The sequence below is a fragment of the Microcaecilia unicolor genome, chromosome 7, assembly GCF_901765095.1.
Source record: "Microcaecilia unicolor chromosome 7, aMicUni1.1, whole genome shotgun sequence".
Classification (NCBI taxonomy): Eukaryota; Metazoa; Chordata; class Amphibia; order Gymnophiona; family Siphonopidae; genus Microcaecilia; species Microcaecilia unicolor.
This window is the reverse complement of record NC_044037.1, coordinates 99,132,014-99,158,048: the sequence shown is the minus strand read 5'-3', so window position 1 is coordinate 99,158,048 and position 26,035 is coordinate 99,132,014. Positions and strand designations below refer to the sequence as shown.

General features: G+C 42.9%; 1 protein-coding gene across 2 annotated transcripts in view; it reads left to right on the top strand.

Moving 5' to 3' along the window:
* Positions 1-26,035, top strand: part of CD19 (CD19 molecule) — a 171,849-nt gene that overhangs the window by 102,814 nt on the left and 43,000 nt on the right. For both annotated transcript variants that reach the window (XM_030208735.1, XM_030208734.1), the window contains exons 11-12: positions 6,444-6,509; positions 15,926-15,997. In XM_030208735.1, coding sequence (XP_030064595.1) covers positions 6,444-6,509; positions 15,926-15,997 — 138 coding nt within the window. The remainder of the gene's footprint in view (positions 1-6,443; positions 6,510-15,925; positions 15,998-26,035) is intronic.

Below are 26,035 nucleotides of genomic sequence, written 5' to 3'. Positions count from 1 at the left end.
GTGGGCCTATACACTGCCACCCTTCGGTGCAGTATCCCACACAATTCAGTCATATCTTTGACCAAAGCGTTGACAAAATGAGTACCATTATCTGTAACAAGTTTCTGAGGACAGCCATGTGCTGGCAATATTCTCTGCAAAAAAGTTTCAATTACTACTTGTGCATTTTCCTTTTTACAGGGGAACGCTTCTACCCATTTTGTAAAAGCGTCCACCCAGACCAAGAGATACCTTTTACCTTTTACCGGTATTACCATATCTGTGAAATCCACATGCCATTCTACTCCGGGTCCGGTGGGAATTGGAATGGATCCGGGAGAAATAACCGGTCCCCTGTGTACTATATTTTTGGAACAAACTAAACAATTTAGTACAACTCTTGTGGCATAAGAAAGCATATTAGGATGCCAAAATGAAGCTTCCATTGCTTTACTCATGTCAGAAGCAGACAAATGTAATGTAACATGCCAATTATAAAAGTTATTAATTAATTCTGAGGTAGACATGCATATTTTTCCACTAGGATGTATCCATTTACTTTTGTCAGGGTGTGTTGTACAATCCAAATTCTGCCATTTCAATTTTTCAATTTCAGTTGGTTTTTCTCGGGGTTGTGAGACATCTGGTGGATATGGTGTCTCAGTACACTGTATATGAGCACGGGTAATTATCATGGTAGAAAGTACCTCTTTAGCTGCCTTATCAGCTAAATCATTCCCTTTTGCTTCGAATGTCTGTTCTCCTGTATGGGCAGGAACCCAAACAATGGCTGTATGTAATCCTCTTCCTTCTCTATCACTCAAACAGTTTAACAATTGTTCCCATAAACTTTCATGTTTCAGGGGCTTTCCATCTGCTGTTAAAAATCCCCTTCTTTTCCATTTTAACAAATGATATTGCAATGAACTAACTACATATGAACTATCAGTATATATAGTCCCTTTCTTTTCTGTCCCTAATTGTTTCACAGCTTCTAGTACTGCTGTTAGTTCTGCTTCTTGAGCTGTTGTGCCTACTGGCAATCGTTTTTGAATCTTTTTACAAATTTCAGTGTTTCCTTGATTTGATTGAACCTTAAGTGCTGAAAATGAAGCATGCTCGCCTGTTTGTGCTCCATCAGTAAACCAAATGTCTCCTTTTCCTTCAAGAGGCTCAAATATAAGTAACCGAAAAACTGGAATATCCTTTAACCCATCTAGATGTTCCTGAGTCTCTTGTTCTAATTTAAATAATGCATCCATTCGTTTAGTATTTTCTTTAGTCAATGGCTGGGTACGAACATCTTGTCCTATTAATATGGCCTGATATTTTCCAAATCTCGTACTAGTTAATGCTATCTGGCTAGTAGACAGCAAGTTGTGGACTGTATGGTCAGAATGAATAATGATAGGACCGAAAGGCATAACTGCTCTCCATTTCTCAACGGCCGCAACTGCAGCTACCAGGAAACGAGGAATGTTCTCCATTCCCCTTTCTACTGGACTAAAGGTTCCTGATAAAAATGATACAGGTGACACAAAGGTGTCTTGTTGATTTACCATTGCTGCCCAAGTAGTGCCCATATCTTTAATCCATAAATGTATCTCTTCTTTGGGGTCTACTGTGGTTAATGGATTATATGATACTAAATGTTTTACTAACAATTGTATAATAACAATATCACTCTGGGTAAGCTGAATATGAGTCTTATGCGGTGTGCCAGCCGGTACACGCAAGTGTCGATATAGTGGGCTAACTAATTGAGAATAATTAGGGATCCATTGTCTACAATAATTAAGAGAACCCAGCAATCCTCTCAATTGTGTAAGTGTCTTTGGCAATGGGGATTTCAAAATTTCTGTCAGGGCTTCTCGTGTTATAACCTTAGCTTTACTTGAAACTGTTTGCCCTAGGAAGGTAACTTCTTCCCTGCACACAAAGCACTTATTTCGATTACATTTATAACCCTTTGATAGTAATTGATAAAACAGCGCCACTGTCCATGAAAGACATTCCTCCCTTGTGGATGCAGATAATAAAATATCATCCACATACACGAACAGAGACACAGTGTCAGGCAACAATTGTTTAAATGATTTCAAGTCTTCTGTTATCTGCTTAAAGAAAACAGATGGACTTTCGGTATATCCCTGTGGCATTCTTGTCCAACGATACGCTTTATTGTCTAAGGTAAATGAGGTTAAATCTCGTGATTCCTCTGCTAAAGGAATGGCAAAGAAAGCATTTGACAAGTCTATAACCGAATTAAATGCATAGATAGGCTGTGATTGTAATAATGTCAAAGGATTTGGACATACTGGAAACTGAGCTTTTACCAAATCATTCAAACCTCGTAAATCATGAACAATTCTTATGTCACCATGTGGTTTAGGAACTGGAAAAAGAGGTGTATTATACGGTGAATTTGATGGTTCTATGATATTATGTTTCAACAATTTATCAATATGCTGCAAAGTTTTGGATAATAATTGCGGCCTTATAGGGTATGGTGGCCAGACAGGACCATCACCCTCATGTTTAAGGCGAATCACATGGGGCTCCATTTTAGCTAATCCATAGGGATCATCAGGTGTGCTCCATAAATCTGCTGGTAATCTTTGCATCACCTGCATACCCTCATCATCCTCGTCAACATAAAACATATCTTGTACAACTGAAATCAGCAAACTTTGTTTACATCTGGGAAATTTTAAAGTAAGTCCTAACTGTGAAAGTAAATCTCGGCCACATAAATTTACAGGACAATTTTCTGCCAACACAAAATCAATAATTCCCTTCCTGTTCATTTCCCTCATATTAGGTCCAGATGCTTTTAAAATTACTTCAGTAGGTACAGTAACACGCTTATCCTGCTTTTTTCCTTCAAATCCTACCAATGTATCTATCCTTTTGCTTAAAGGTACACCCCTAACTCTAGTACTCAATACTGATCTAGTGGCTCCGGTGTCAATTAAAAAGGACATAGGAATCTTTTCAGGTCCTACAAGCAATGTGATAAAGGGTTCTTGATTAGACAGGGAAAAGGTAAAATCATTATTTCCTTCTTCGGTTAGTCAGTAAACGTCTTCCTGATTTTTTTCCTGTTCCCATAAAGGAAATTGTTGGAGTGGTATATTCTGCTGATTCTGAGTTTCTGGAATCGCATTCTGTGTCTGTACAAATGGATTGTTAGACCCTATCATTTGCCCTAAGTTCTGGGGCATCTGTGTTAACTGCTGAGGCTGACTAATAGGATTTGGCACTATTGGAAATACTGGCTGTCTTGCTGGACATTCATTCGCATAATGTCCCCAATTTTGACATACCCAACATTGAACGTTTGCTCGTCTGTTGGGAGAGGGTTGACTAAAACCCCTTCCTCTATTCCCTCTTCCTCGTCCCATACCTCTACCACGATTATTCTGATTATAAGGTTGTTGATAACCCTGTTGATACTGGTATTGCTGATAAGGCCTAGGATAACTTTGATTATCATTTTGTCCTGGCGTCATATAATAAACAGGCTGTCGTTGCTCTTTACTAATTTTCTGTACCTTTTTATCCTCAATTTCTTTAATCTGCATGGCCACTAATTTATCTGACAATTTCTGCTGCTCTTTTCCGGGTGTCTCCAGCATTTTAATATGAATGGCACTAAAATGCAACAATGTAGCACGAATTTCAGGCCATGGTTTAGTTGCCAATGCCACTACATTATCCAGATTCTTTCTCATGCTCATAGGTAGTGTAACCAAGAATAGATGTAAAAATATAGCAGAGGCAGGGGCAACATCTGGGTCATCCCCAGTCTGAGCTTTATAGATCTGCATACACTTCATTAAATGTGTAGCAAAGTCATCTTTTGTATTCCATTTAGAGGTCGTTATAGCAGAAAAATCTATTTCAGTTGGATACATAATCTGTAAGGCACCTGTGAGTTGTCGCCTAGCATTTCCCACAAATGCCGCACCATCTCGCGTATGGTTTAACATTGCCGGATTCTGAGACTGCACCGCAAGTTGTGCAAGACTAACTCCTGCAGCAGTACAAAAGGCTTTAAAATCTCCTACTGCCAACTGTGTTCCCGCTGTTAAAGCATCCATCTGTTCTAGCCAAATGCGCGCACCCTTTTGGATATTTGGCAACTTATTGACTAACGTACTAATATCAACTGGACTATAGGGTTTATATACCTCCTGTCTTTGTCCTAATGGCCCTGTGCGTGTAAATATGGGAAATTGACTATTCGTAGCTACAGAACTCTTACTTTGTTCCAAAGTTTCCAACATCTGATTTTGCAACAACCCTTTCCATAGGTTTAAACCTTCCAAAATATGCATCTGATTTGACCATTCTGTCCCTCTTCTGTGTATTTTTTCTATCAATTTATCGATATCTCCCATGCAACTCGGACCCCGTGAATCAATAGGCAAACGAACATCATTATCTAAATATGTCCGGACCACTTCATCCCAAAACTTATGGCCATATTTGTGTACAAAATCCACTGGGAGTAAGGACATTAGTCCTTTAAAAAAGTCTTCCTTATCTGGGACATTTCCTTCTGTATCATCCCGTCTCCCTGCATCTTTTCCTCCCTTATCTTTTGGTCTTACAACAGGATCCTGCGAATCATCTGGCAAGGGATTCCTTTGTTGTATCATTTCTCCTTTCATTGTAAAAACACCTTTTAATTCAATGTCAACCTGCTCCCTCCCTCTTCTACTTACAGATTTCTTTTTCTTTCTTAGCTCTGACTCAGATTTAGAACAAACTTCATCTTCAGTTTGACGGTCAGAGTCAGTATCAGTATGTGATGAACATACGGGTACTGCGCGTGGCTTTGGTTTTGCTGGCGGCTTCGGGACAATCTTACTATCCCAAGGCTCATATCCTGCAGCCGTTTTATCTGATTCTTCTGCCTCTTTTTGTATTTCTTTTAAACTTTTTAAATTGGGATATATTCCAGGAGCAGTACTATGTTCATAAGACGGGGGTGCACTTGGTGTGAGACAGTGTGATGTATTATCTTGCCTGGCTTTCTGCCGCTCAGCTACAAAAGCTTTATCCTGACATTGTTGTTTATCATACCGCCACATATCAGCGGTGACAGTAAAAAGATTCCAGACATGCAAATGTTTCTTCAAGGAATCCTTTGTCTTATTGTCCTGAATATATTTCAACAACTGGCATAACACTGATTTCTCAAAAGAGCCGTGCTCAGGCCAACCCAGAAATGAATTCTTCTTGCTATATGCTAGCCATTGTTTATGTACATTTTTAATGCGTTTTTCATCAAAGGGAAAAGCAGCTATAACATGTTGCAAAGGAGTAAATGTGCTAGAACTATCTACAAACAAAGTATATTTAGATTCGGGATCTGGTGGGGGAACTTCTATATCTATGTTAATATTAGCCATTTTACAACAGGTACAATAGTATTGTAAATAATATCCAATAATAAACAATAAAAGAAAATATAAACAAAAAAGCGGAAAGAAAGAAAGCAGCGTTAAGACGTGAAGAAAAGAGTTAAGAATGACGTCAATATTTTATACTCACCGTCCGTTGGTATCGGAAGATTGCAGTGGACCTCTCACGAGCTGATCAGTATCGTAAGACCGGGACACCTTAATGCAAAAATCGAACCAAAAATAATGGCTGTGCGTGCACGGTCCTGCCGCGCAGGTCGCCAGTTGTTTAAACCTCCTCGTTTAAACTTGTTTACTGAGTATCTTCACCAAAAAAGAATAAAGAATAAAATAAAGAAATGAAAGCAAAAATGCTGTTGTGGCCGCCTCACACGGGGCACCAATTGTTGAAATTCTTTCAACAAATCCCAAGAAAATTACATGTCCCAATAAATGTATATACAGAGAAACAAAAATTAGAGAAACAAAAATAGTAGAATTTTTTCTTTTTATTCAACTGCCATTTGGATGACAGAGCTATGCAAGAATATTACATAGGAAGCAAGTTTAGGAACAATCTCATCAAATACAGAGATGAAGTTGCCTGTTAAGAAGTTGCTTGCTAATACAATTGTCTCCTTTCTTATATGTACATAATTCTGGCATCATCACACATTCCTTGCATTTCATTTAGCTCGTTACTAGTTTATCTCAAACCTTCTGGCGTCTAACTTTCTCTCCCCTTTTTTTCCCTTCTGCAGTACTATCAGACACCTGTTTCACATGTCTTGCCAACCTCTGTTCTTACTTTCATCTCATGGTCATGCTGTAGACATCCTGTTACTCTACTCCCTTCTTTCTCAGGACTCTCAGCACATTCTTAATAAAGGTTATTATAATGTCAGATTTTCAATGTCAGCTATTCCAGCTGCACTTCTGGAGTCCATTTCATATTTGCGACTCCATTTTGTCAGTTTTAATATATACAAGAGATAAACACATAGCTCTTATCTAAACATTACTGACACAAATTTCTGAATTTCTAATTTACAGATGGAGTATGTTATGAAAATGCAGTTGAAGACATTCCAATTTTTGGACAGGGTCAAATCACCACAGGTAATTATGTTTGGCAGTAACATGGCATAGTGCAGGGGCTTTATCACTACCGGCAGCATTACCAGACACTATGAACAGTATGGGGTAAGTTCACCTGAATTGAAATGAGAAAGAAGACAGTGGAAAATAGCCATTTGAGAAGGAAGAAGGCTGTGAAAGAGTCTTTTGGACAATAGGAAGGACAATATTCACAGCATTTCCATGCATATAATTATCTGAAAAATGCTCTCCCTTAATATGGCTAAAATATGCACATCATTGCACCATTGGAGTAATTCTGTAAAGAAAGTGCTAATATTTGCATAGCAAATATATGTTTAAATGACCAAAATATTGGCATACATGCACATATGTGTGCACATAACGCACGTAAATGCTGGAAATCCAGCTCTGCATTATTCTGTAATTATGCACATATCTTTAATAGTACATAGTATGGCCCCTTTTTATCAAGCCACAGTAGCGGCTTTCGGTGTGGTTATGCAGACACAGCCCATTAACTTTGAATGGGCTTTGTCGGCATTGCCATGCATCATGATAAAAGGGGGTCTATGTAAGTGGGTGTTCAGTAGGTGGAGTCTAAGTGGAGTGGGATGAGCGCACACACTTTGGTCTTCTCTGCAGAAGATATTGGAGAGATACCCACACTGGAATCACTCTATGATTCAGTGTAACTCACTGTCAGTGTGAAAGAGGTAGAACAAATTGCTGAACTAAATAGTAGCAAATCACCAGGACCAGATAGTATTTACCCTAGAGTTCTAAAGGAACTCTATAAAATTGTGAATCTACTATTGGTAATCTCCAACTTATCATTAAAAATTTCCACTATGTCTGAGGAGTGAAGGGTAGCAAATATAGTGCCAAGTTTTAAAACTGTCTCAGTTTGATCCAGTGAGCCTGATGTCAATGTCAAGAAAAGTGATAGAAGCTATTCAGAATTACTGGAATGTCCCAGCATGGATCTACCAAAGAAAAATCATGCCTTACTAATCTATTAGTATGAATAAGAGTGAGCTGGTTAAGAACATAAGAACAGCATTTTAGAAAGGTCATCCAACTCAGAAAATGGACATCCAGGTCTGTATGTCACATATGGATGCCCATTTCTCATATATTTTAGAATAGGGTCTGCTGACATACAGCCTGTTCCAGAATACATGAAAAATGGACGTCCAAGTACTGACTGCATCAAGTATGAACATCCATTTTACAAACTGAAACAACCAAATTATGACTGAGGCAAAACAAGGATATGAATGCCTTTGAGGCAGCAGGGGAAACGGTCATATAGACATCCATGTAAAGGAGTAGCCTAAAGGTTACAATAGATAGTTGAGAGCCGGGATAGAGAACTGGAGGACCCTTGTTCAAATCCCACACACAATAGCTTTTTTTTTGTTTTAGTCATAAGCCCTCCAGGGTCAGAAAAATATCTACTACATCCAATGAAAAATTGCTCAATTTGGAGCACCTTTCTGTAACCTGGATGTGCCAAATACCAGGTCTAAATACGGACATCCATCTTTTTTGGACATGGATGTCCCTTCCCCTTCTGCAACTAGAGTTGGACTTCCATATTTTGCTCCCTCCCTAGTCCCACCCAAAACACACCCAGACCATGCCCCCTTGCCATAAGGACATACTGCAGTTTTTTTTAACTCATGTTTATTAACATTGATGCACAAAAACAGGACAATACTTATCATAACAGAGATATACTGCAAAACCGAACATGTCCTTTCTTAGTTTAGATAACATTTTTCCGACATTTTGTAACATTTTCCCCTCCCTGTCCACCTCCCTTCTCTCCCCCCCCCCCCCCCCCCCCCACTTCAGGAATTCAATACTCTACTACGGGCTACTGGAGTCAAGGTATCCCAAAATGGTACCCAAACTGAGCAGAATTTGTCTCCCTTTGTTCCTGCAAGATCAGTAATACCACTGCGTTCAAATGAGCACATGTAGATCATCAACGAGCGCCATTGTGCTAACTGTTGGAAATTCCGAATTCAACCAAATTTGTAAAATTGCTTTTTTCGCCATCAGCAAAGCTTTATGCAGGAATGAGTGAAAACCGGGTCGTGCCCACCCCTGTATGTTGTAATCCCCAAGCAGCTGTCCTGGAGACGTACGCCACCGTATTCCCCACATCGAGGAAACATGCAACGCCAAAAGTCTCCAAAACTTCCGGTTACCTGGGCAGGCCCAGAACATGTGACCCAAATTTGCATTGGCATTTCCACACTTGGGACAGGTGTCTGAATCTCGCAGTTTGTGACCCGAAATGCTCTTCTCGGCGATACATGTAGACGAAACATAAATTTATACTGTAATCGCCACCAACAAGCATTGTCTGTGATTTTGTAAGTGCCACTCAAGGTGTTTTTAATACTCTCCGAAGTTACTGAGATAGCCAATTCTCTAGTCCATTATTGCGCCATCCGGGTAAAGTCTGTTGATTGTAAATGCTCTCACAGATGAGCGTGGAAATACATTAACGGAATCCTGCCCTGTGCATCAAGCCCAAACATTGTATTAAAACATTCTCACACTTTTATTTCTAGATCTTTCTTAAGTAATGAGTTGACATAATGGCTTAGCTGCAAAAATGCAAAGGGCTCCCTCTTTTTCAAGTGAAATTCTCTACTAATTTCTGAAAGTGTTTTCATCCCTCCCTGTTCTGATACCACCTGATTCAGATAGGAAATACCTTTAGCCCTCCAGTCCCGAAATGTTCTGGAGGTATCTCCCACTGGAAAGTCTGGATTACCTCCTATAGAAAGCAATAGGGATACTGTTTTATTTAAAGTAAAAAATTTGCAAAGCCACCTCCATGTCTGTCGCAGAGGGTAAAGCACAGAGGAAGCCATACCTAGGTTAGGGAGTTGCCCCTTCCCCTGATGAAGCCAGCTGGCAAAGTGCAAGGGCTCAAACCAACCAGTTTCAGCAGCTGTAAGAGAAAAATAATTAGTGGCACGGAACCAGTCTGAAATGTGGCGCATGCCACTAGCCACAGAGAATATACGTAGATCCATCAGCCCCAACCCTCCGTGGATTTTTGGCAATATTGCTCTGTTAATGGTCATACGTGCCCGTTTCCCTTGCCACAAAAACAAATTTAATCATGTCCTCAACCATTTGTCATCTTTAGAGGTCAAAAACATGGGCAAGGTTTGATAGGCATATATCCATACGGGAAACAAGACCATATTGTAAAGTGCTACCCTGCCCATCAGTGAAATAGGCAAATCCCGCCAACTCTGCAAAGACTGTGCCACCCTGTTCTTTAAATGTGCCATATTCCGCACATATAGAGAGTCAAGATCAATTGGGATCTTCACTCCCAGATAAGTCACGTCCTCTTGTACCCATTGAAGTGGAAAGGGCCCCCCCCCCAGTCTAAACGTATCCCCACCCTGGATGGCAGAGCAACAGATTTTTGTAGATTCAAAGAAAGTCCCGAATATAGCCCAAACTCATCTATAGCTGCCAATACTCTAGAGAGAGAGTTCTGGGGGTCAGTCAAGGTCAAAAATATATCATCCGCAAAGGACAAAACCTTTACCGGGTGAACTGGTAACTGAACCCCAGTAATAACTGGGTCCAGTGCCGTAGCGGGGGCTAATGGCACCCGGGGCGGGTCGCCGCTGCGCACCCCCCCCCCCCCCCCCGCTGGTGCAGCATGGCGCAACCCCCCCCCCCCCCTCTGCAGCGCACCCCCCTCTGGAGCGAAAACCCCCCCCGGACCGCATTCTTACCTGCGGGAGGGCCGATCTGCCCCGAGTGCACGTCACTCGGAGCTGCGTCGGCCCCGCTGGTTCCCTGCTCTCTCTGCCCCAGAACAGGAAGTAACCTGTTCCGGGGCAGAGGGAGCAGGGAACCAGCGGGGCCGGCACTCCCCCCCCCCCCCCCCGAGCGCGTGCACCTGGGGCAGACTGCCCCTCCCGCCCCCATTCCTACGCCACTGTCTGGGTCAATCTCAATAGTACGTAATAAGGGTTCCAAATATAACAAAAATAGAAGAGGGGAAAGAGGACACCCTTGTCTGGTTCCTGCTCTAATATGCAACGGAGGGGATTTTGACTATAAAGTACCTTTACTGTATCTAAGAACCAACCCCCCAATCCTATATAGTCTAGCACTTGGAATAGATACTTCCACCGCACTTTATCAAATGCCTTTTCGGCATCGAGACTAACTAGTAAGAGGTCTAAATCCCTTGCATGGCAGTGTGCAATTGCCAAAAGTACCTTTCGTACGTTAAGGACTGAGTTCCTATTTTTCATAAACCCTACTTGGTGTGCACCAATCAAGGTACTCATAAAGGGTGAAAGCCGATCCGCCAGAATTCGGGCTAGTATTTTAAGATCTACATTAATATGGGAGATAGGGCGATATGACTCCACCCTATCCCCTGGTTTACCCGGCTTTGGGATTAAAGTCACCAATGCCTCATTTCCTCCCGAGGGGAGCCCCCCCTGCTCTATTACCTCCTCAAAATATTCAATAAGAGGGCCGCTGAACTGTGGCGGAAGGGTCTTATAATATTCCGCCGGAAACCCGTCCAGGCCAGGCACCAAACCCAGCAGCAAAGACTTTAACACCCTCTGAATTTCCTGGGCCTGCAGTGGCTTCGAGAGTGACTCCCTAGCAGATGGAGAAAGTTGGGGAAGCCCCGCATCTAGCAAGTAGTCTTCCACTGCCATGTCTGTAAAATCTCCCTCTCCAGAGTATAATTTAGAGAAATATGAGTGAAACATTTTAACAATCCCTTCCGTGGTACTGACTCTAGTTCCACTGGAGGAAATCACTGACACAATCAATTTCCGGTGACCTCGTACTCTCACCATCTGGGCCAGGAGCCTACCCGGCTTATTCCCATATCTACGAAAATTAAACCCTCGCGCTGTTAGATTTTTCTGAGTTTTTTCGTGAATTAGGAAGTTTAAAGCCACCCTCGTGGAGGACCAAAGATCACGTGTTTCCTGTGAGGGACACTGTAAATAGCCTGTTTTGGCCAAATGTAATTGGTGTTCTAAATGAATTATGCCCGCTGAGAGCTGTTTGGCTCTGGCACTCATATACGCTATAATAGCCCCCCTCAATACTGCTTTCGATGCTTCCAAAAAAGCTACTGGAGAGTCACAGGAGTCTAGGTTAAATTCTACATATTGCTCCCATTGGGCTGCTATATATTCCTTGAATTTTTCATCTTGATACAAATAAGAGGGGTATCTCAAGGAATATCCCGAGGTAACAGTAGAGGTAAACATCATGTCAGCCCAGATCAAGGAATGATCAGTGACTTCCATGGGGCCTATCTCAGCCTGTGTAATTCTGAAAAATAAAGAGTGATGCACTAATATATAATCCAGTCGCGACCAGGATTGATGCACTCGCGATTGGTGAGTATAGTCTACGGTGGAAGGGTGAAGCAGCCTCCAGGGGTCTACCAAGTCTAGGGATTAACACAAAGTATAAAGTCCCCTTTCTCCCCGTATCTCACTCTGTTGTTTTCCTGTAGACCTGTAGACCTATCCACCTCTGGGTCCATGGTCCGATTAAAATCTCCCGCCCACACCCAGGGGGCATCGGAGTATCGTAGACCCAAAGACATTAAGGATTTAAAAAATGCAGGGGAATATGTATTTGGGCCATAAACAGCACAAACATATAACTTTTGCCCAGATATATTCAGTTGTAACAGAACCACCCTACCCTCCTGGTCCTTATATACCAACCTGGGATCACAAAGCATACCCTTCCTAATCAGTATCACTACTCCACCTCTTTTAACTCCTGAAGAAGAATAGAAACACTCACCCACCCACTGTTGTTTAAGTTTTTTCATGTTCCTGGTCAGTCAGTTTCATCTCCTAGAGACAAGCAATAGATACTTTATGTCGTTTCAGTTGTGCCAATATCTTGGTTCTTTTAATCGGAGATGAAATTCCCAATATGTTCCAAGATATCAGACGCACCCGAACCTTATGAGATTATTTTATTATACCAAGACATGTCCACGCTACACAATTTGTCCTCCCCGCAGAGCCCAGCCCTTCTCCCCGGGGAAACGGAGCTTTTTTGTATAGTGAGTATAAACTCCAGCATAAATTCACAAATATATCTGTATAAACTCCTGAAGCTATTCCCTCCCACCCTGCCTGCCCCCTCCCCTCCTCCCATCTCCCCTCTACCCTTTCTAAACACTGATTTCCCGTTATTTACAACGGGACAGAGGTCACTTCCATGCTGAAGACCCCCCGTCACCCCCAAACAACAAATACTGAACTCCAACCCATACATTGGCCACACATTAAACAGCCCAGGTACCTGCTACAGATTAATTTATTTGTCCAACACACTCATTACTTTTGTGTCCTTCAGGTATCCACAGTTGTGCCCTCCTCAGTGAACTGCCCGCTCTCCAATTTCTGCACATAAGTATCAGCTGCCGCAGCATTAGTAAAAGCCTGCCAGCCATTTCCTTGTTTGATTTTCAAAACTGCGGGGTAAAGGAGCATACATTTAATTTGCTGAGCATGCAGTCGCTGGCAAATTGGATTAAATTGCTTCCGTTTGTCTTGCAAAGCAGACGAATAATCCTGAAAGATTCGGATCAGTTTCCCTTCATATTTCGTGGCTTCTCTCTTCTGTCGGTACCCACGTAAGATTTCATCCTTGTGTATATAATTGTGCACTTTGATGAGAACTACACGCGGGGACTGGCGGCCATCTTGCAAACGGCCAACTCGATGAGCTCTCTCTAAGTCTGAGAGGGTGAACTCCCTCTTTAGCCACTGCTCCAGTTCCGTAGCAAGGAATCTATCTCCGACAGTCTCTGGAAGCCCCACGATACGAAGATTTTCTCGATGAGATCTGTTTTCCAGATCATCAACTTTTGTCAGTAAGTGTTCAATCGTAGCATCTTGTTTTTTAATCCGGGCCACCAGGGGAGCGCACATGTCTTCGAACTCGGAGACTCGACATTCTACTTCGCCAGTCCGAGCCGTAGTGTCAGTTAGGGAGGATGTTAAAGTAGTGATTTGCGCCGATAGCTGTGCCAACCTCGGCTCCAGCGCTAAACTCACTGCTTCGGTGATTTGTTTTAATTGCTGTGGGGTAAAAACGGAGCTCTCGCGCTTTGCCAGTTCATCTTCTCCACTCGTCACCTTCAGCTTTTCTTTCTCCCGTTTTCCTCCTCGGACAGGTAAGCTTTTGCCCTGCGGTTCCACAAATTTATCCATGGAATGATCTCAGGCTTTCAGATGTAATTTTAGGGTTGGAGTTCAACTTTTTGCAATTAAAATTGTATAAATTTGGCGAAAGGGCCTAAGAGAGCACAAAACCACGTCCTTCACTCTCTAGTGCATCACGTGACCCCGGACATACTGCAGTTTTAAACATCTATATTCTGGCTTTATAAAATAAGAATTTGGATGTATATGCAAAACGGATGTCTACATGCCAGTCTCCAGACACCCAAAACACAAATAGAGCTTCTAAAATAACCACTATAGTGTATCTGGATTTTCAGAAAGCACTTGAAAATGTTTGTCATGACAGACTTCTCAGGAATTTCAAAAGTTACAGGATAGGAAGCAATGCCCTATTGCAAATTGTAACTGGTTAAAAGATAGAAAGTAGGACTAAATGGTTGGTTTTCCCATGGAGAGAGTCTTAGACCTTGTATTAGGAGACTTGCCCCATGGCAGCAGGAGATGATGTGTGTTAAGCACTTCTCCTGCTGTCTGTTTGGATCAGGGTTCAAATGAAGACTGGAAGGTGGTAGGCAGCACATTTTTCTTCTTGTGCTGGTGGAGATTGAGGACTCTTGTAGCAGGTTCCTTTGTTGTCATGGTTCTAGACCAGTCTTCAGCTGACGGGGGGCAAAATCCTCAGATGACTCCTGAATTGCACCAGCATGAATGGAGAGTGGAAGTGGGGGTGAGGAGGGGAAGGGAGAGAACTTGTGAGCTTGGCAATTGACTTGGCTGTTGGTTCCTTCATTCTGTATGCATCTGTTTGTTTTGTGCATGCACAAACGTGTACAGATGTATGGCAAACAGACAGACAAATGGACTGGTCCTCAGTCGTAGATACTGAGACATTTGTATAAAAGGCCATGGTGCTAACAAGAATGCATAATGCAATTCATTTTTAATGCTATGCCTTTTCAGACGGATACGTTCATTTTAAGTATATCACTATCCCCCTCTTCCTATCCACATGTGGTTGTTTTCTCTCCTTTACAAGTCTTATGGTATCACACCTCCTTTTTATTGGCTACTACATAGATATTTTTGGACCCCAGTCCTTTAAAGCATGTATATGTCATTTTTTTCTTACTTCTCCTTTTTATGTACCTTTTTTATAATATTATTTTATTGTATTTAATTATTTGCTGACGTTCACGAATTTTGTTTGTAATTGTGTTTGTGTTGAGTCCATCTACAAGTAAATAGTCTTTTACATCTCTGATGTGTTATCTTCAAGCAAGTGCTATTGTACATTTTTAATAAAAGACTTGTGCTTTTATCCTTGACTATCACATTAGTCATTCCCACCCTCTTTTATTTTGCTTGTTACGTTCGTATGAAATACACATATAAAGTTCTGGACAAGTTTCTGGAGAACAGTTCCATTAACAACTATTAGCCAAACAGACTTGAGTGTCTCCCTCTCTTTTTTTTCTGGATGCGAGTTAACAGGGAGCGGACATTTCTGCCAGGATCTGTAAGTCATCCTAGATGACCTGAACTGACCAGTCAGAGACAGTATGTTGGGCTTGATGGACCCTTGATTTAACCCAGCATGGCACTTTCATATTCTTAAATAAATAAAATAAATACTCAGCTGTGCATTTGAAAGCTCTTGGGAGGTGGGAAAAGTTGCTTCCTTGGGCTCTTGATATATTTGTATTGTTAATACTGTACTGTTTGTATCCTTCCATCTTTGTGTGAATCTTGCTTTCCACTTAGGGAGGTTGAGGGGGAAGGGGGGTTTGTTACCTGTTTGAAACCCTTGAAAAAGTGAGGTTGTGCTTTATCTGATTTGACTTAGCAGAGTGTACTATTTGCCTTGCTTCCTTGGGCATTATTTCTATAACTGATTGTTCATAGTTTGTTATTATTTTGTAGAATTATTGCTTATTTTTGTATTGCTCTGCTTTTCATCAATACAAGACCTTAATTTTTTTTTTTTAAATAATAAATACTAAGTAGTGGACTGGGCCTGATCACTAGTCTATAGGTAGAAATAGGTTCCTTATAGGAACTCCATCTTCTTATTCATGACTTTTCTTCACAAGCCAGCAGAAGGCAGGTCATTGTGGGTGGGGCAGTGTGTGTGTTAGCTGAAACCTGCGACTGTGATCATGCAACCTGAACATTTGACTCCTTTTCTTTTCCTAGATGTTATGATTTGCAATCACAGCTGTCAGGAGGCTACAAGGGACCTGGACAGATGCAGTGAGAAATCCACAGGTAAGAGACAACGACCCAGTGAGCAAAGCAGTCTATATGGGGTCAATTGTATAACTGGGTGCCTCCATTAGGAGTCCCGATGCTACGTGGTGTCCAGATTCCATTATAGAATACCAGCATTTATTGTACATTGCTTTGATTTATGCGTTAAAAACAATTCAAAAATTTTAATAAACATAAACAACATTACCACGTATCAGCGTGCTTTACATCTATCACAGTTTCGCCAGCCATAGACCTAGAATAACTGCAGTTGTGTAAATGCAGCAAGAACACAGGTAACTTACAGTATTCAGTAAGTTACACATTTCTTTATTTATAAAATTTATACCCCGCACCATCTACAATTCTGGGTGGTTTACATAATCATATTTTTGCCACATATGTTTGCCACAGTGCCTTAAACACAGACATGAATACCAGTAAAACACTCCTAACCATTCATTGTCTCACCATACTCTTACACGCAAACACAACCCACAACCCAGATAACAATAACCCCATAACTCACAAATCACATAGCACTCACATACACACAATGCCCATCCTAAAGAACATCCATAATAACCTACCCACAATACACCAACCCTACGCACAACCTACCAACAACTCACCAAACCAAAGACATAACAACCAACCAAAAGTAAAAATCTCTGAACATGAACACCACCAACAAAAAGAGGAAAACAACAACAACAAATTCAACCACCGAAGAAACAGACAACTAATAAAAATAAACACATCGAACTCCCCCACAGAACCATATCGCTCAATCCAACTAGGATACATCAATGCAAGATCAGCAGTAAGCAACTCAGTAGATATACTAGACTGGACCACCACAGATAATTTAGACCTTCTATTTATCACAGAAACCTGGTTTCATAGCCCCACAGACCCCGCCATCTTAGAAACATGCCCACCAGAATACAAAATCACTCACTGGACAAGGAATGGAAAAAGAGGGGGCGGAATAGCCATAATTTACAAACCCGAATTCACCATCACAACCACGAGTGAATCTACCTCACCACAACTTGAAATTGCATCGACAAGAATTAATCACCCAAACCTAATAGGACACCTTAACGCAATCCTATTCTACAGACCACCAGGAAAATGGCAAGACTCCCAAACACAACTCATGGACTTCATCTCGAACACATGTGTATCTGCCACAAACATCCTTATAATAGGAGACATCAACCTACACCTTGAAGACGACACCTCAACAGGCACACGAAAATGCAAAGAATTCTTAAAACTCTGGGATCTGCACGCACCCAACGCGCAACCAACACACAAAAAAGGACACACACTAGACATCATAACACACAAATTTGACCCGGACTCAACTATCATACTTAATGACACAAGATGGACACCTACATTATGGTCAGACCACCATAAAGCAAAGGTCTCTCTCTACTGGCAAAAAACACACATAAACACAATCAATAAACATGAGCGAACAACATACACCACAAGAGGAAAAATAGACCCCACAACATTCTTCACTGGCTCCCTATCCGTTTTCGCATCCTGTTCAAACTTCTTCTACTAACCTATAAATGTATTCACTATGCTGCTCCCCAGTATCTCTCCACACTCGTCCTTCCCTACACCCCTTCCCGTGCACTCCGCTCCATGGATAAATCCTTCTTATCTGTTCCCTTCTCCACTACTGCCAACTCCAGACTTCGCGCCTTCTATCTCGCTGCACCCTACGCCTGGAATAAACTTCCTGAGCCCCTACGTCTTGCCCCATCCTTGGCCACCTTTAAATCTAGACTGAAAACCCACCTCTTTAACATTGCTTTTGACTCGTAACCACTTGTAACCACTCGCCTCCACCTACCCCCTCCTCTCTTCCTTCCCGTTCACATTAATTGATTTGATTTGCTTACTTTATTTATTTTTTGTCTATTAGATTGTAAGCTCTTTGAGCAGGGACTGTCTTTCTTCTATGTTTGTACAGCGCTGCGTATGCCTTGTAGCGCTATAGAAATGCTAAATAGTAGTAGTACTAGCAACAGATATACCAGAACGAATGGTCAACAAATGCTGACACCATCCAATTCCTCCAAGAATGGGATGATTTATGTACAACAACATTAGACAAAATCGCCTCAAAAGATCATCCCAAACTTTCCTCAACCTCCACTTCCCCAATTGCAAGGGCTTGAAATACAAGACGCTACACGCGTCAACCTTTTCTCACATGACCACGCAGTTTTGGAATACACTGCCGCGCAACTTAAGAACGATCCACGAGCAAGCTTCCTTCCGCAGATTATTGAAGACCCATCTTTTTGAAAATATTTACGGAAAGAGCCAAAACACATAAAGTCCACACTTACTGTTCATTAATGCATCATACATCCACTTCTGAACTCTCATCCCCCGTAATCTCACATCACTCATACCTTTACTCACAGAAATATGTATACCATATGTTTTTATGCCTTAATATTGCCCTCTAAGCTCCCATTGTCTCCTTCCAATGTTTCAATGTTTGTGTTCCATTGTTACATTCCTTAACGACACTTCGATTGTCTCGCATAACTCTGCATAATGTAATCCATAACCAATTTGTAACAAATTGTATTTCCATCATTCATTTTATATTGTAAGCCACACTGAGCCCGCAAAAAAGTGGGAAAATGTGGGATACAAATGCAATAAATAAATAAATAAATCCAAACCAGAACATCACACAGAAAAAAAACAAACCCATGGTTTACCGAAGAGCTGAAAAAACTTAAAACACAAGTCAGGAAACTAGAACGTGCATGGAACAAAAAGAGAGATGAACAAACACTAAATGCCTGGAAACTACTTCGGAGGAAATACAAATATACCATAAAACAGACTAAAAGACAAGAAAATTATAGGACCAAATTACAAAGACACACATAAACTCTTCTACCTTGTGAACAAACTGTTAGACACCACACCAGTTACAAACAACAGCAAAGACATACCAGACGTTGACAACCTTGCGAAATACTTCAAGGAGAAAATTATACAATTACGACTCAAAATATCTGCCAGCCCTACTGAATACGCCACACTTCTAGATTGTCTAGACCCAGAAGACGGAATATACCCAGCAGACAGAACCTGGACCGAATTCGAACCACTATCAGAAGACCTCATCTCTGAAACACTTAAAAGATATGCCAAATCCCACTGTAAACTAGACATATGCCCAAACAACCTCATGAAATCAGCTCCTCAACAATTCATAATAGACCTAACGAATCACGTAAACTTCATGCTACAAAACGGACTTTTCCCAAAAGAAAAAGGAAAAATTTTACTCACCCCAATACATAGTAACATAGTAGATGACGGCAGAAAAAGACCTGCACGGTCCATCCAGTCTGCCCAACAAGATAAACTCATATGTGTATACCTTACCTTGATTTGTACTTGCCTTTTTCAGGGCACAGACCGTACAAGTCTGCCCAGCAGTATTTCCCACCTCCCAACCAGCAGTCCCGCCTCCCATCACCGGCTCTGGCACGGACCGTATAGGTCTGCCCTCCTCTATCCTCGCCTCCCAACCACCAACCTCTCTTCCCCCACCTGCTCCGCCACCCAATTTCGGCTAAGCTTCTGAGGATCCATTCCTGCTGCACAGGATTCCTTTATGCACATCCCACGCATGTTTGAATTCCGTTACCGTTTTCATCTCCACCACCTCCCGCGGGAGGGCATTTCAAGCATCCACCACCCTCTCCGTGAAAAAATACTTCCTGACATCTTTTTTGAGTCTGCCCCCCTTCAATCTCATTTCATGTCCTCTTGTTCTACCGCCTTCCCATCTCCGGAAAAGATTTTTTTTGCGGATTTATACCTTTCAAGTATTTGAACGTCTGTATCATATCACCCCTGTACCTCCTTTCCTCCAGGGTATACATGTTCAGGTCAGCAAGTCTTTGGTCATACGTCTCGGAACGCAAATCCCATACCATTCTCGTAGCTTTTCTTTGCACCGCTTCCATTTTTTTTTAACATCCTTCGCAAGGTACGGCCTCCAAAACTGAACACAATACTCCAGGTGGGGCCTCACCAACGACTTGTACAGGGGCATCAACACTTCCTTTCTTCTGCTGATCACACCTCTCTCTATACAGCCTAGCAACCTTCTCGCTACGGCCACCGCCTTGTCACACTGTTTCGTCGCCTTCAGATCCTCGGATACTATCACCCTAAGATCCCTCTCCCCCTCAGTACCTATCAGACTCTCACCGCCTAACACATACGTCTCTCGTGGGTTTCTACTCCCTAAATGCATCACTTTGCATTTCTTCACATTGAATTTTAATTGCCAAACCTTAGACCATTCTTCTAGCTTCCTCAGATCCCTTTTCATGCTTTCCACCCCCTCCCGGGTGTCCACTCTGTTGCAAATCTTAGTATCATCCGCAAATAGGCAAACTTTACCTTCTAACCCTTCGGCTATGTCACTCACAAATATATTGAACAGAATTGGCCCCAGCACCGATCCCTGAGGCACTCCGCTACTCACCTTTCCCTCCTCCAAGCAAACTCCATTTACCACCACCCTCTGTCGTCTGTCCGTCAACCAGTTCCTAATCCAGTTCACCACTTTGGGACCTATCTTCAGCCCATCTAGTTTATTTAAGAGCCTCCTGTGAGGAACCGTGTCAAAAGCTTTGCTAAAATCTAAGTAGATTACGTCTATAGCACGTCGATGATTCAATTCTCCAGTTACCCAATCAAAGAATTCTATGAGATTTGTTTGGCACGATTTCCCTCTGGTAAAACCATGTTGTCTCGGATCTTGCAGCTTGTTGGCTTCTAGGAAATTCACTATCCTTTCCTTCAGCATCGCTTCCATTACTTTTCCAATAACCGAAGTGAGGCTTACCGGCATGTAGTTTCCAGCTTCTTCCCTATCACCACTTTTGTGAAGAGGGACCACCTCCGCCGTTCTCCAGTCCCTCGGAACCTCTCCCGTCTCCAAGGATTTATTAAACAAATCTTTAAGAGGACCCGCCAGGACCTCTCTGAGCTCCCTCAATATTCTGGGGTGGATCCCGTCCGGTCCCATGGCTTTGTCCACCTTTAGCTTTCCAAGTTGTTGATACACACTCTCTTCCGTGAACGGTGCTATATCCATTCCATTCTCAGGTGTACTTTTGCCAGTCCCTCGCAGTCCTTCTCCAGGATTTTCTTCAGTGAAAACAGAACAAAAGTATCTATTTAGCAAATTGGCTTTTTCTTCATCATTATCTACATAGCGGTTCGCTGTATCTTTTAGTCTCACAATTCCCTTTTTAGTCATTCTTCTTTCACTAATATACCTGAAGAAATTTTTGTCGCCCCTCCTTACATTTCTAGCCATTTGTTCTTCCGCTTGCGCCTTTGCCAGACGTACCTCTCTCTTGGCTTCTTTCAGTTTCATCCGGTATTCCTCCCCGTGTTCCTCTTCTTGAGATTTTCTATATTTCTGGAACGCCAACTCTTTAGCCTTTATTTTCTCAGCTACTTGCTTGGAGAACCATATCGGTTTCCTTTTCCTCTTGCTTTTATTTACTCTCCTTACATAAAGGTCTGTGGCCCTATTTATTGCTTCTTTCAGCCTGGACCACTGCCCTTCCACTTCATGTTCGTCCTCCCAGCCCATCATCTCCTTCCTCAGGTATTCCCCCATTTTACTAAAGTCAGCACGCTTGAAATCCAGGATTTTGAGTTTAGAGTGGCCGCCCTCCACTTCAGCCGTCATATCAAACCAAACCGTTTGATGGTCACTGCTTCCCAGGTGTGCACACACTCGCACATTTGACACATTATCCCCATTTGTGAGCACCAGATCCAGCATCGCTCCCTCCCTCGTGGGTTCCGTCACCATCTGTCTGAGCAGAGCACTTTGGAAAGCATCCACGATCTCTCTACTTCTTTCCGATTTGGCAGACGGAACCTTCCAATCTACATCCAGCAGATTGAAATCTCCCATCAACAGAACCTCTTTTTTCTTTCCTAATTTTTGAATTTTTGAATCAGATCTTTATCTAGTTCCTCTAATTGTGTGGGGGGTCTGTAGACAACACCCACGTGGACAAGGTTCTATCCTCTCTTTTTAAGGTAATCCATTTCGCTTCTTCTTTTCCCCAGGTCCCTGTCATTTCAGTCGCCATGATATCATTCCTCACATACAGAGCTACTCCTCCAACTTTACGACCCTCTCTATCCTTCCTAAATAGATTATAGCCTGGTATGCTTGCATCCCATTCGTGGGAACTGTTGAGCCATGTCTCTGTGATTGCAACAACATCTAAGTCTGCCTCCAACATCAGGGCTTGAAGGTCATGAACTTTATTGCTTAGACTACGAGCATTTGTGGCCATCACTTTCCACCTATATTTCTTGGTATGTGTTTCAACATTAGTGATTTGGGGGTGTCTTTTCACTTTGGGTACCTTCATGTCTTTTTGTTCCAACTTTATTGCTTTTTCCTCTGCTTCAGTTCTATTTTCAGGAGCATTACAGTGCTGTAATGGAGCAAAAGAATTCTTTAGTGGCAACACTTGTGCGGGCGGATGCTTCTGTGTCACATGACGAAGTCTGCCTGAGCCTACTGTGAACCATCTGTTCTTATGTGGTTTTATTCTTTGAGGGAGTGGTGAGAAGCTATTTCTCTGTGCAATCCTAGAAGCTGCTTTAATTGTATCCAATTCTTGCATTACTTTACTGAGCTCTTGTTTAAAACTAGATAGTTGAAGACAGATAGGGCAAGCTTTAAGTCTCCAGATGATTGGCCTTGAAACTAAAGTACCACAATTATTGCAGAGAATAAAAGTCATCCTGATTCGTTGAATTGGGTATGAACAGGTGTACTTAGTTGGGGTTAACAGTCTGTAAGACTGCCTGTGTATGACTGAGTAAAGTTAATGAGGTTTGGTTTGTCTATAAATGAGTGGAAAACCCTGGGGTGGGTGGGATTATAAGTCCCAAGTGCCAGCTAACTACTGTTGTTAAGGCAATTCTCTGGATGGGACCAGAATTTTCAAATGATTTAACTTCCAAAATTGCCCTAGAATATAAAAAAATAAACTTTCCTTGCTGTAATATAAATCCAGATATTCCCAATAATTATATCAGTTTCAGCAATGTAAAATGCACTTTAGAGCCCCAATACAATACAATGCAGCCTCCCTCTCAGAGCTTGGCAGGAAGAGAAAGAAAGAAAGAATGAAAATAAGAGGTTTCACAGGGCAAAATTAATTAAGCACTAAGCATTAAATTAAAGAGAATATCAGGTCTCTCACCTATAGCCAGAAAGTTGAGAAGTTTGGAATTTAAAAGGTCCAAATTTGTTTTACTTTGGAGGAGTTTGCTTCAGGTACAGACAGAGAGGTCAGCACCTGAGCAACGTTAGAAATGGTTTGACCCCTATTCAGAGCTCAACCCTTACCTCCTGCTGTGTAATGATTTAGAGGCAGATGCAGCAACCAAACGTAAAAAAATCTAAATCGTTAAAGTCCCTAACGATTTTAAAATAACGAAAAATGCACCAAAAAAAAAAGTCACACATGCTGAGATCGGTATTGAAACGTACAATGTATCAAAGAATCACAATACACATCGTTAATCGGCCCCCAAATCATGCGCAGAGCAGCCAAGCGTTATGTTAGCTGCTCTGCGCATGCCACAAACAGTCAAAACACAGTCAAATCACAAGCACATGGCTCCCAAATCAAAACAAAAATAAAAAAAAAAAGGGTCGGGAGGGGGCAAGGGCGCTCATCAGGAGCGTCCTGTACGGGCGGCCTTGCCCCCCCCCCCCGCTGCTCCCCAGTTTCCGCCGCTCCCCCCACCCCGAAAAAGCAAAATTCTAGCAGCCCCTGCCCCCCTCCCTTCCTCGCTACTCTGTCTCACCTCAGCTCCGCCTCCTGACATCCTCCGCCCTGTGCCCCGCCCCCTCTTGGGGTCGTCGCCGCCATTACCCTCCTCCATCGGGCCCCCCTCCCTCGTGCCGGGCCCGTGCAGCGCCTCTCTCCTCTGTCCGAAGGCGCTGCACGGGCAAGAAGAAAGCTGATGCCTGCCTTCGCCCAGCTTCGGTCGCGCGTCTCTCTCCTGCTGCGCCCGCCCCTGTCTGACGTCAGTAACCTACGTAGGTTACCGACGTCAGACAGGGGCGGGCCCAGGAGGAGAGAGACGCGCGACAGAAGCTGGGTGAAGGCAGGCATCAGCTTTCTTCTTGCCCGTGCAGCGCCTTCGGACAGAGGAGAGAGGCGCTGCACGGGCCCGGTAAGAGGGAGGGGGGCCCGATGGAGGAGGGGAATGGCGGCGACGACCCCAAGAGGGGGCGGGGCACAGGGCGGAGGATGTCAGGAGGCGGAGCTGAGGTGAGACAGAGTAGCGAGGAAGGGAGGGGGGCAGGGGCTGCTAGAAGTTTGCTTTTTCGGGGTGGGGGGAGCGGCGGAAAGTGGGGAGCAGCGGGGGGGGGGGCAAGGCCGCCCGTACAGGACGCTCCTGATGAGCGCCCTTGCCCCCTCCCGATCCTTTTTTTATTTTTATTTTTTTATGTGTTTTCTGACGTCCTTTGGACCAATCACAGTGCTTTTAGCTCTGCTAATGCGCTGGGATTTGCTCAAAGTTTGTTTATTTTTTCACTTAATGATTTTTCCTGGCACAGAGCTGTCCTAACGAGAGGTCCAGACCTCTCGTTAGATTTCCTGCCTTTTTCCTGCGTAAAGGCAATCGGAAAAGGTTAGTGCATGTCGTTTCAATGGTGTTTTCACACTATTTGCTCATCTCCATTCCGTTTTCGTTAGCTGCTGGCTTCCTCGGTAAAAGCCCTTTGATGCATGCAACGGATCAAATTTTCCTCGTTGGAGAGTCATTAAAGGCTCATTTAGCTTTAGTGCATCTGCCTCTAAGTCCCAAGTGCCAGCTAACTACTGTTGTTAAGGCAATTCTCTGGATGGGACTAGAATTTTCAAATGATTTAACTTCCAAAATTGCCCTAGAATATAAAAAAGTAAACTTTCCTTGTTGTAATATAAATCCAGATATTCCCTGGAGGCACAAGCTAGATCAAGTGTTTTGATAGGACCATTGAGGGCGTTGTGGAGGGACCTGGCTAAGATTTGGGCCTTTGATGGTGGGTGTAGTAGGCTTCTCCCCCTGCAAGGAAATGACGCCTTTCGTCCGGGCACTGAAAATCTTGGATTGAGGGAATGGGGTGAGAGGGGGATTGTATTTTTACATCAGGTACTGGAGCCTGCTGGAGCAATCAAATCCATGGAGGACCTTGGTCTAAATCCTACAGATTGGAGCTCCAGATTTGCTTACGAACAGGTACGACACTATGTAGCTTCTTTGCCTAAGAGGACGCTGGGTGTCGATGTGGCCACCAAGCTGGAAGATCTTTTGGAGGTACCGTCGGGGGACCCTGTATCCATCTCCCTGTTGTATAAGCGATTGATAGCTACCCGCCCACAGAGAGATTTAGGGAAAGTGGCTGCTAGGTGGGCAGAAGACACACAGACGGAGGTCTCAACCAGGGATCTTCTGCGGGGGTTGAGAGGGGTGGGGAAATGGACTAGGAGTGTAGAACTTCGGGAATGTCAGTTTAGAGTAATCTACAGAGCATACACATCACAGTCCCGTTTATTCCGGATGGGGTATCTAGAATCGGCTCAGTGTAGGCGATGTGGGGCGAACCAAAGTGATTTTTACCATGCTTTTTGGCAATGCCCTGCAACTGAGGCTTTTTGGAGACGGATATTACGGTTTTTGGAAGGTGTAGGAGGAGCCCGGATCAGGCGTTTGCCAAAATGCATTCTGCTGGGATGCCAAAGTCCGGTGGAGGGGGGTACAGCTTACCAAAATGCACTTGTTCACAAGGCCTCTGTGGTTGGTATGAAATGTATCCTGGTGAATTGGACATTGGAGAGGGCCCCCTCTTTCTGGCAATGGCGTAATCGTTTACATGCCTTACTTTTGTTGGAGCTTCAGGATGCTCTGCTTAATTTCAAAACACAAAAACATTTTTATTTA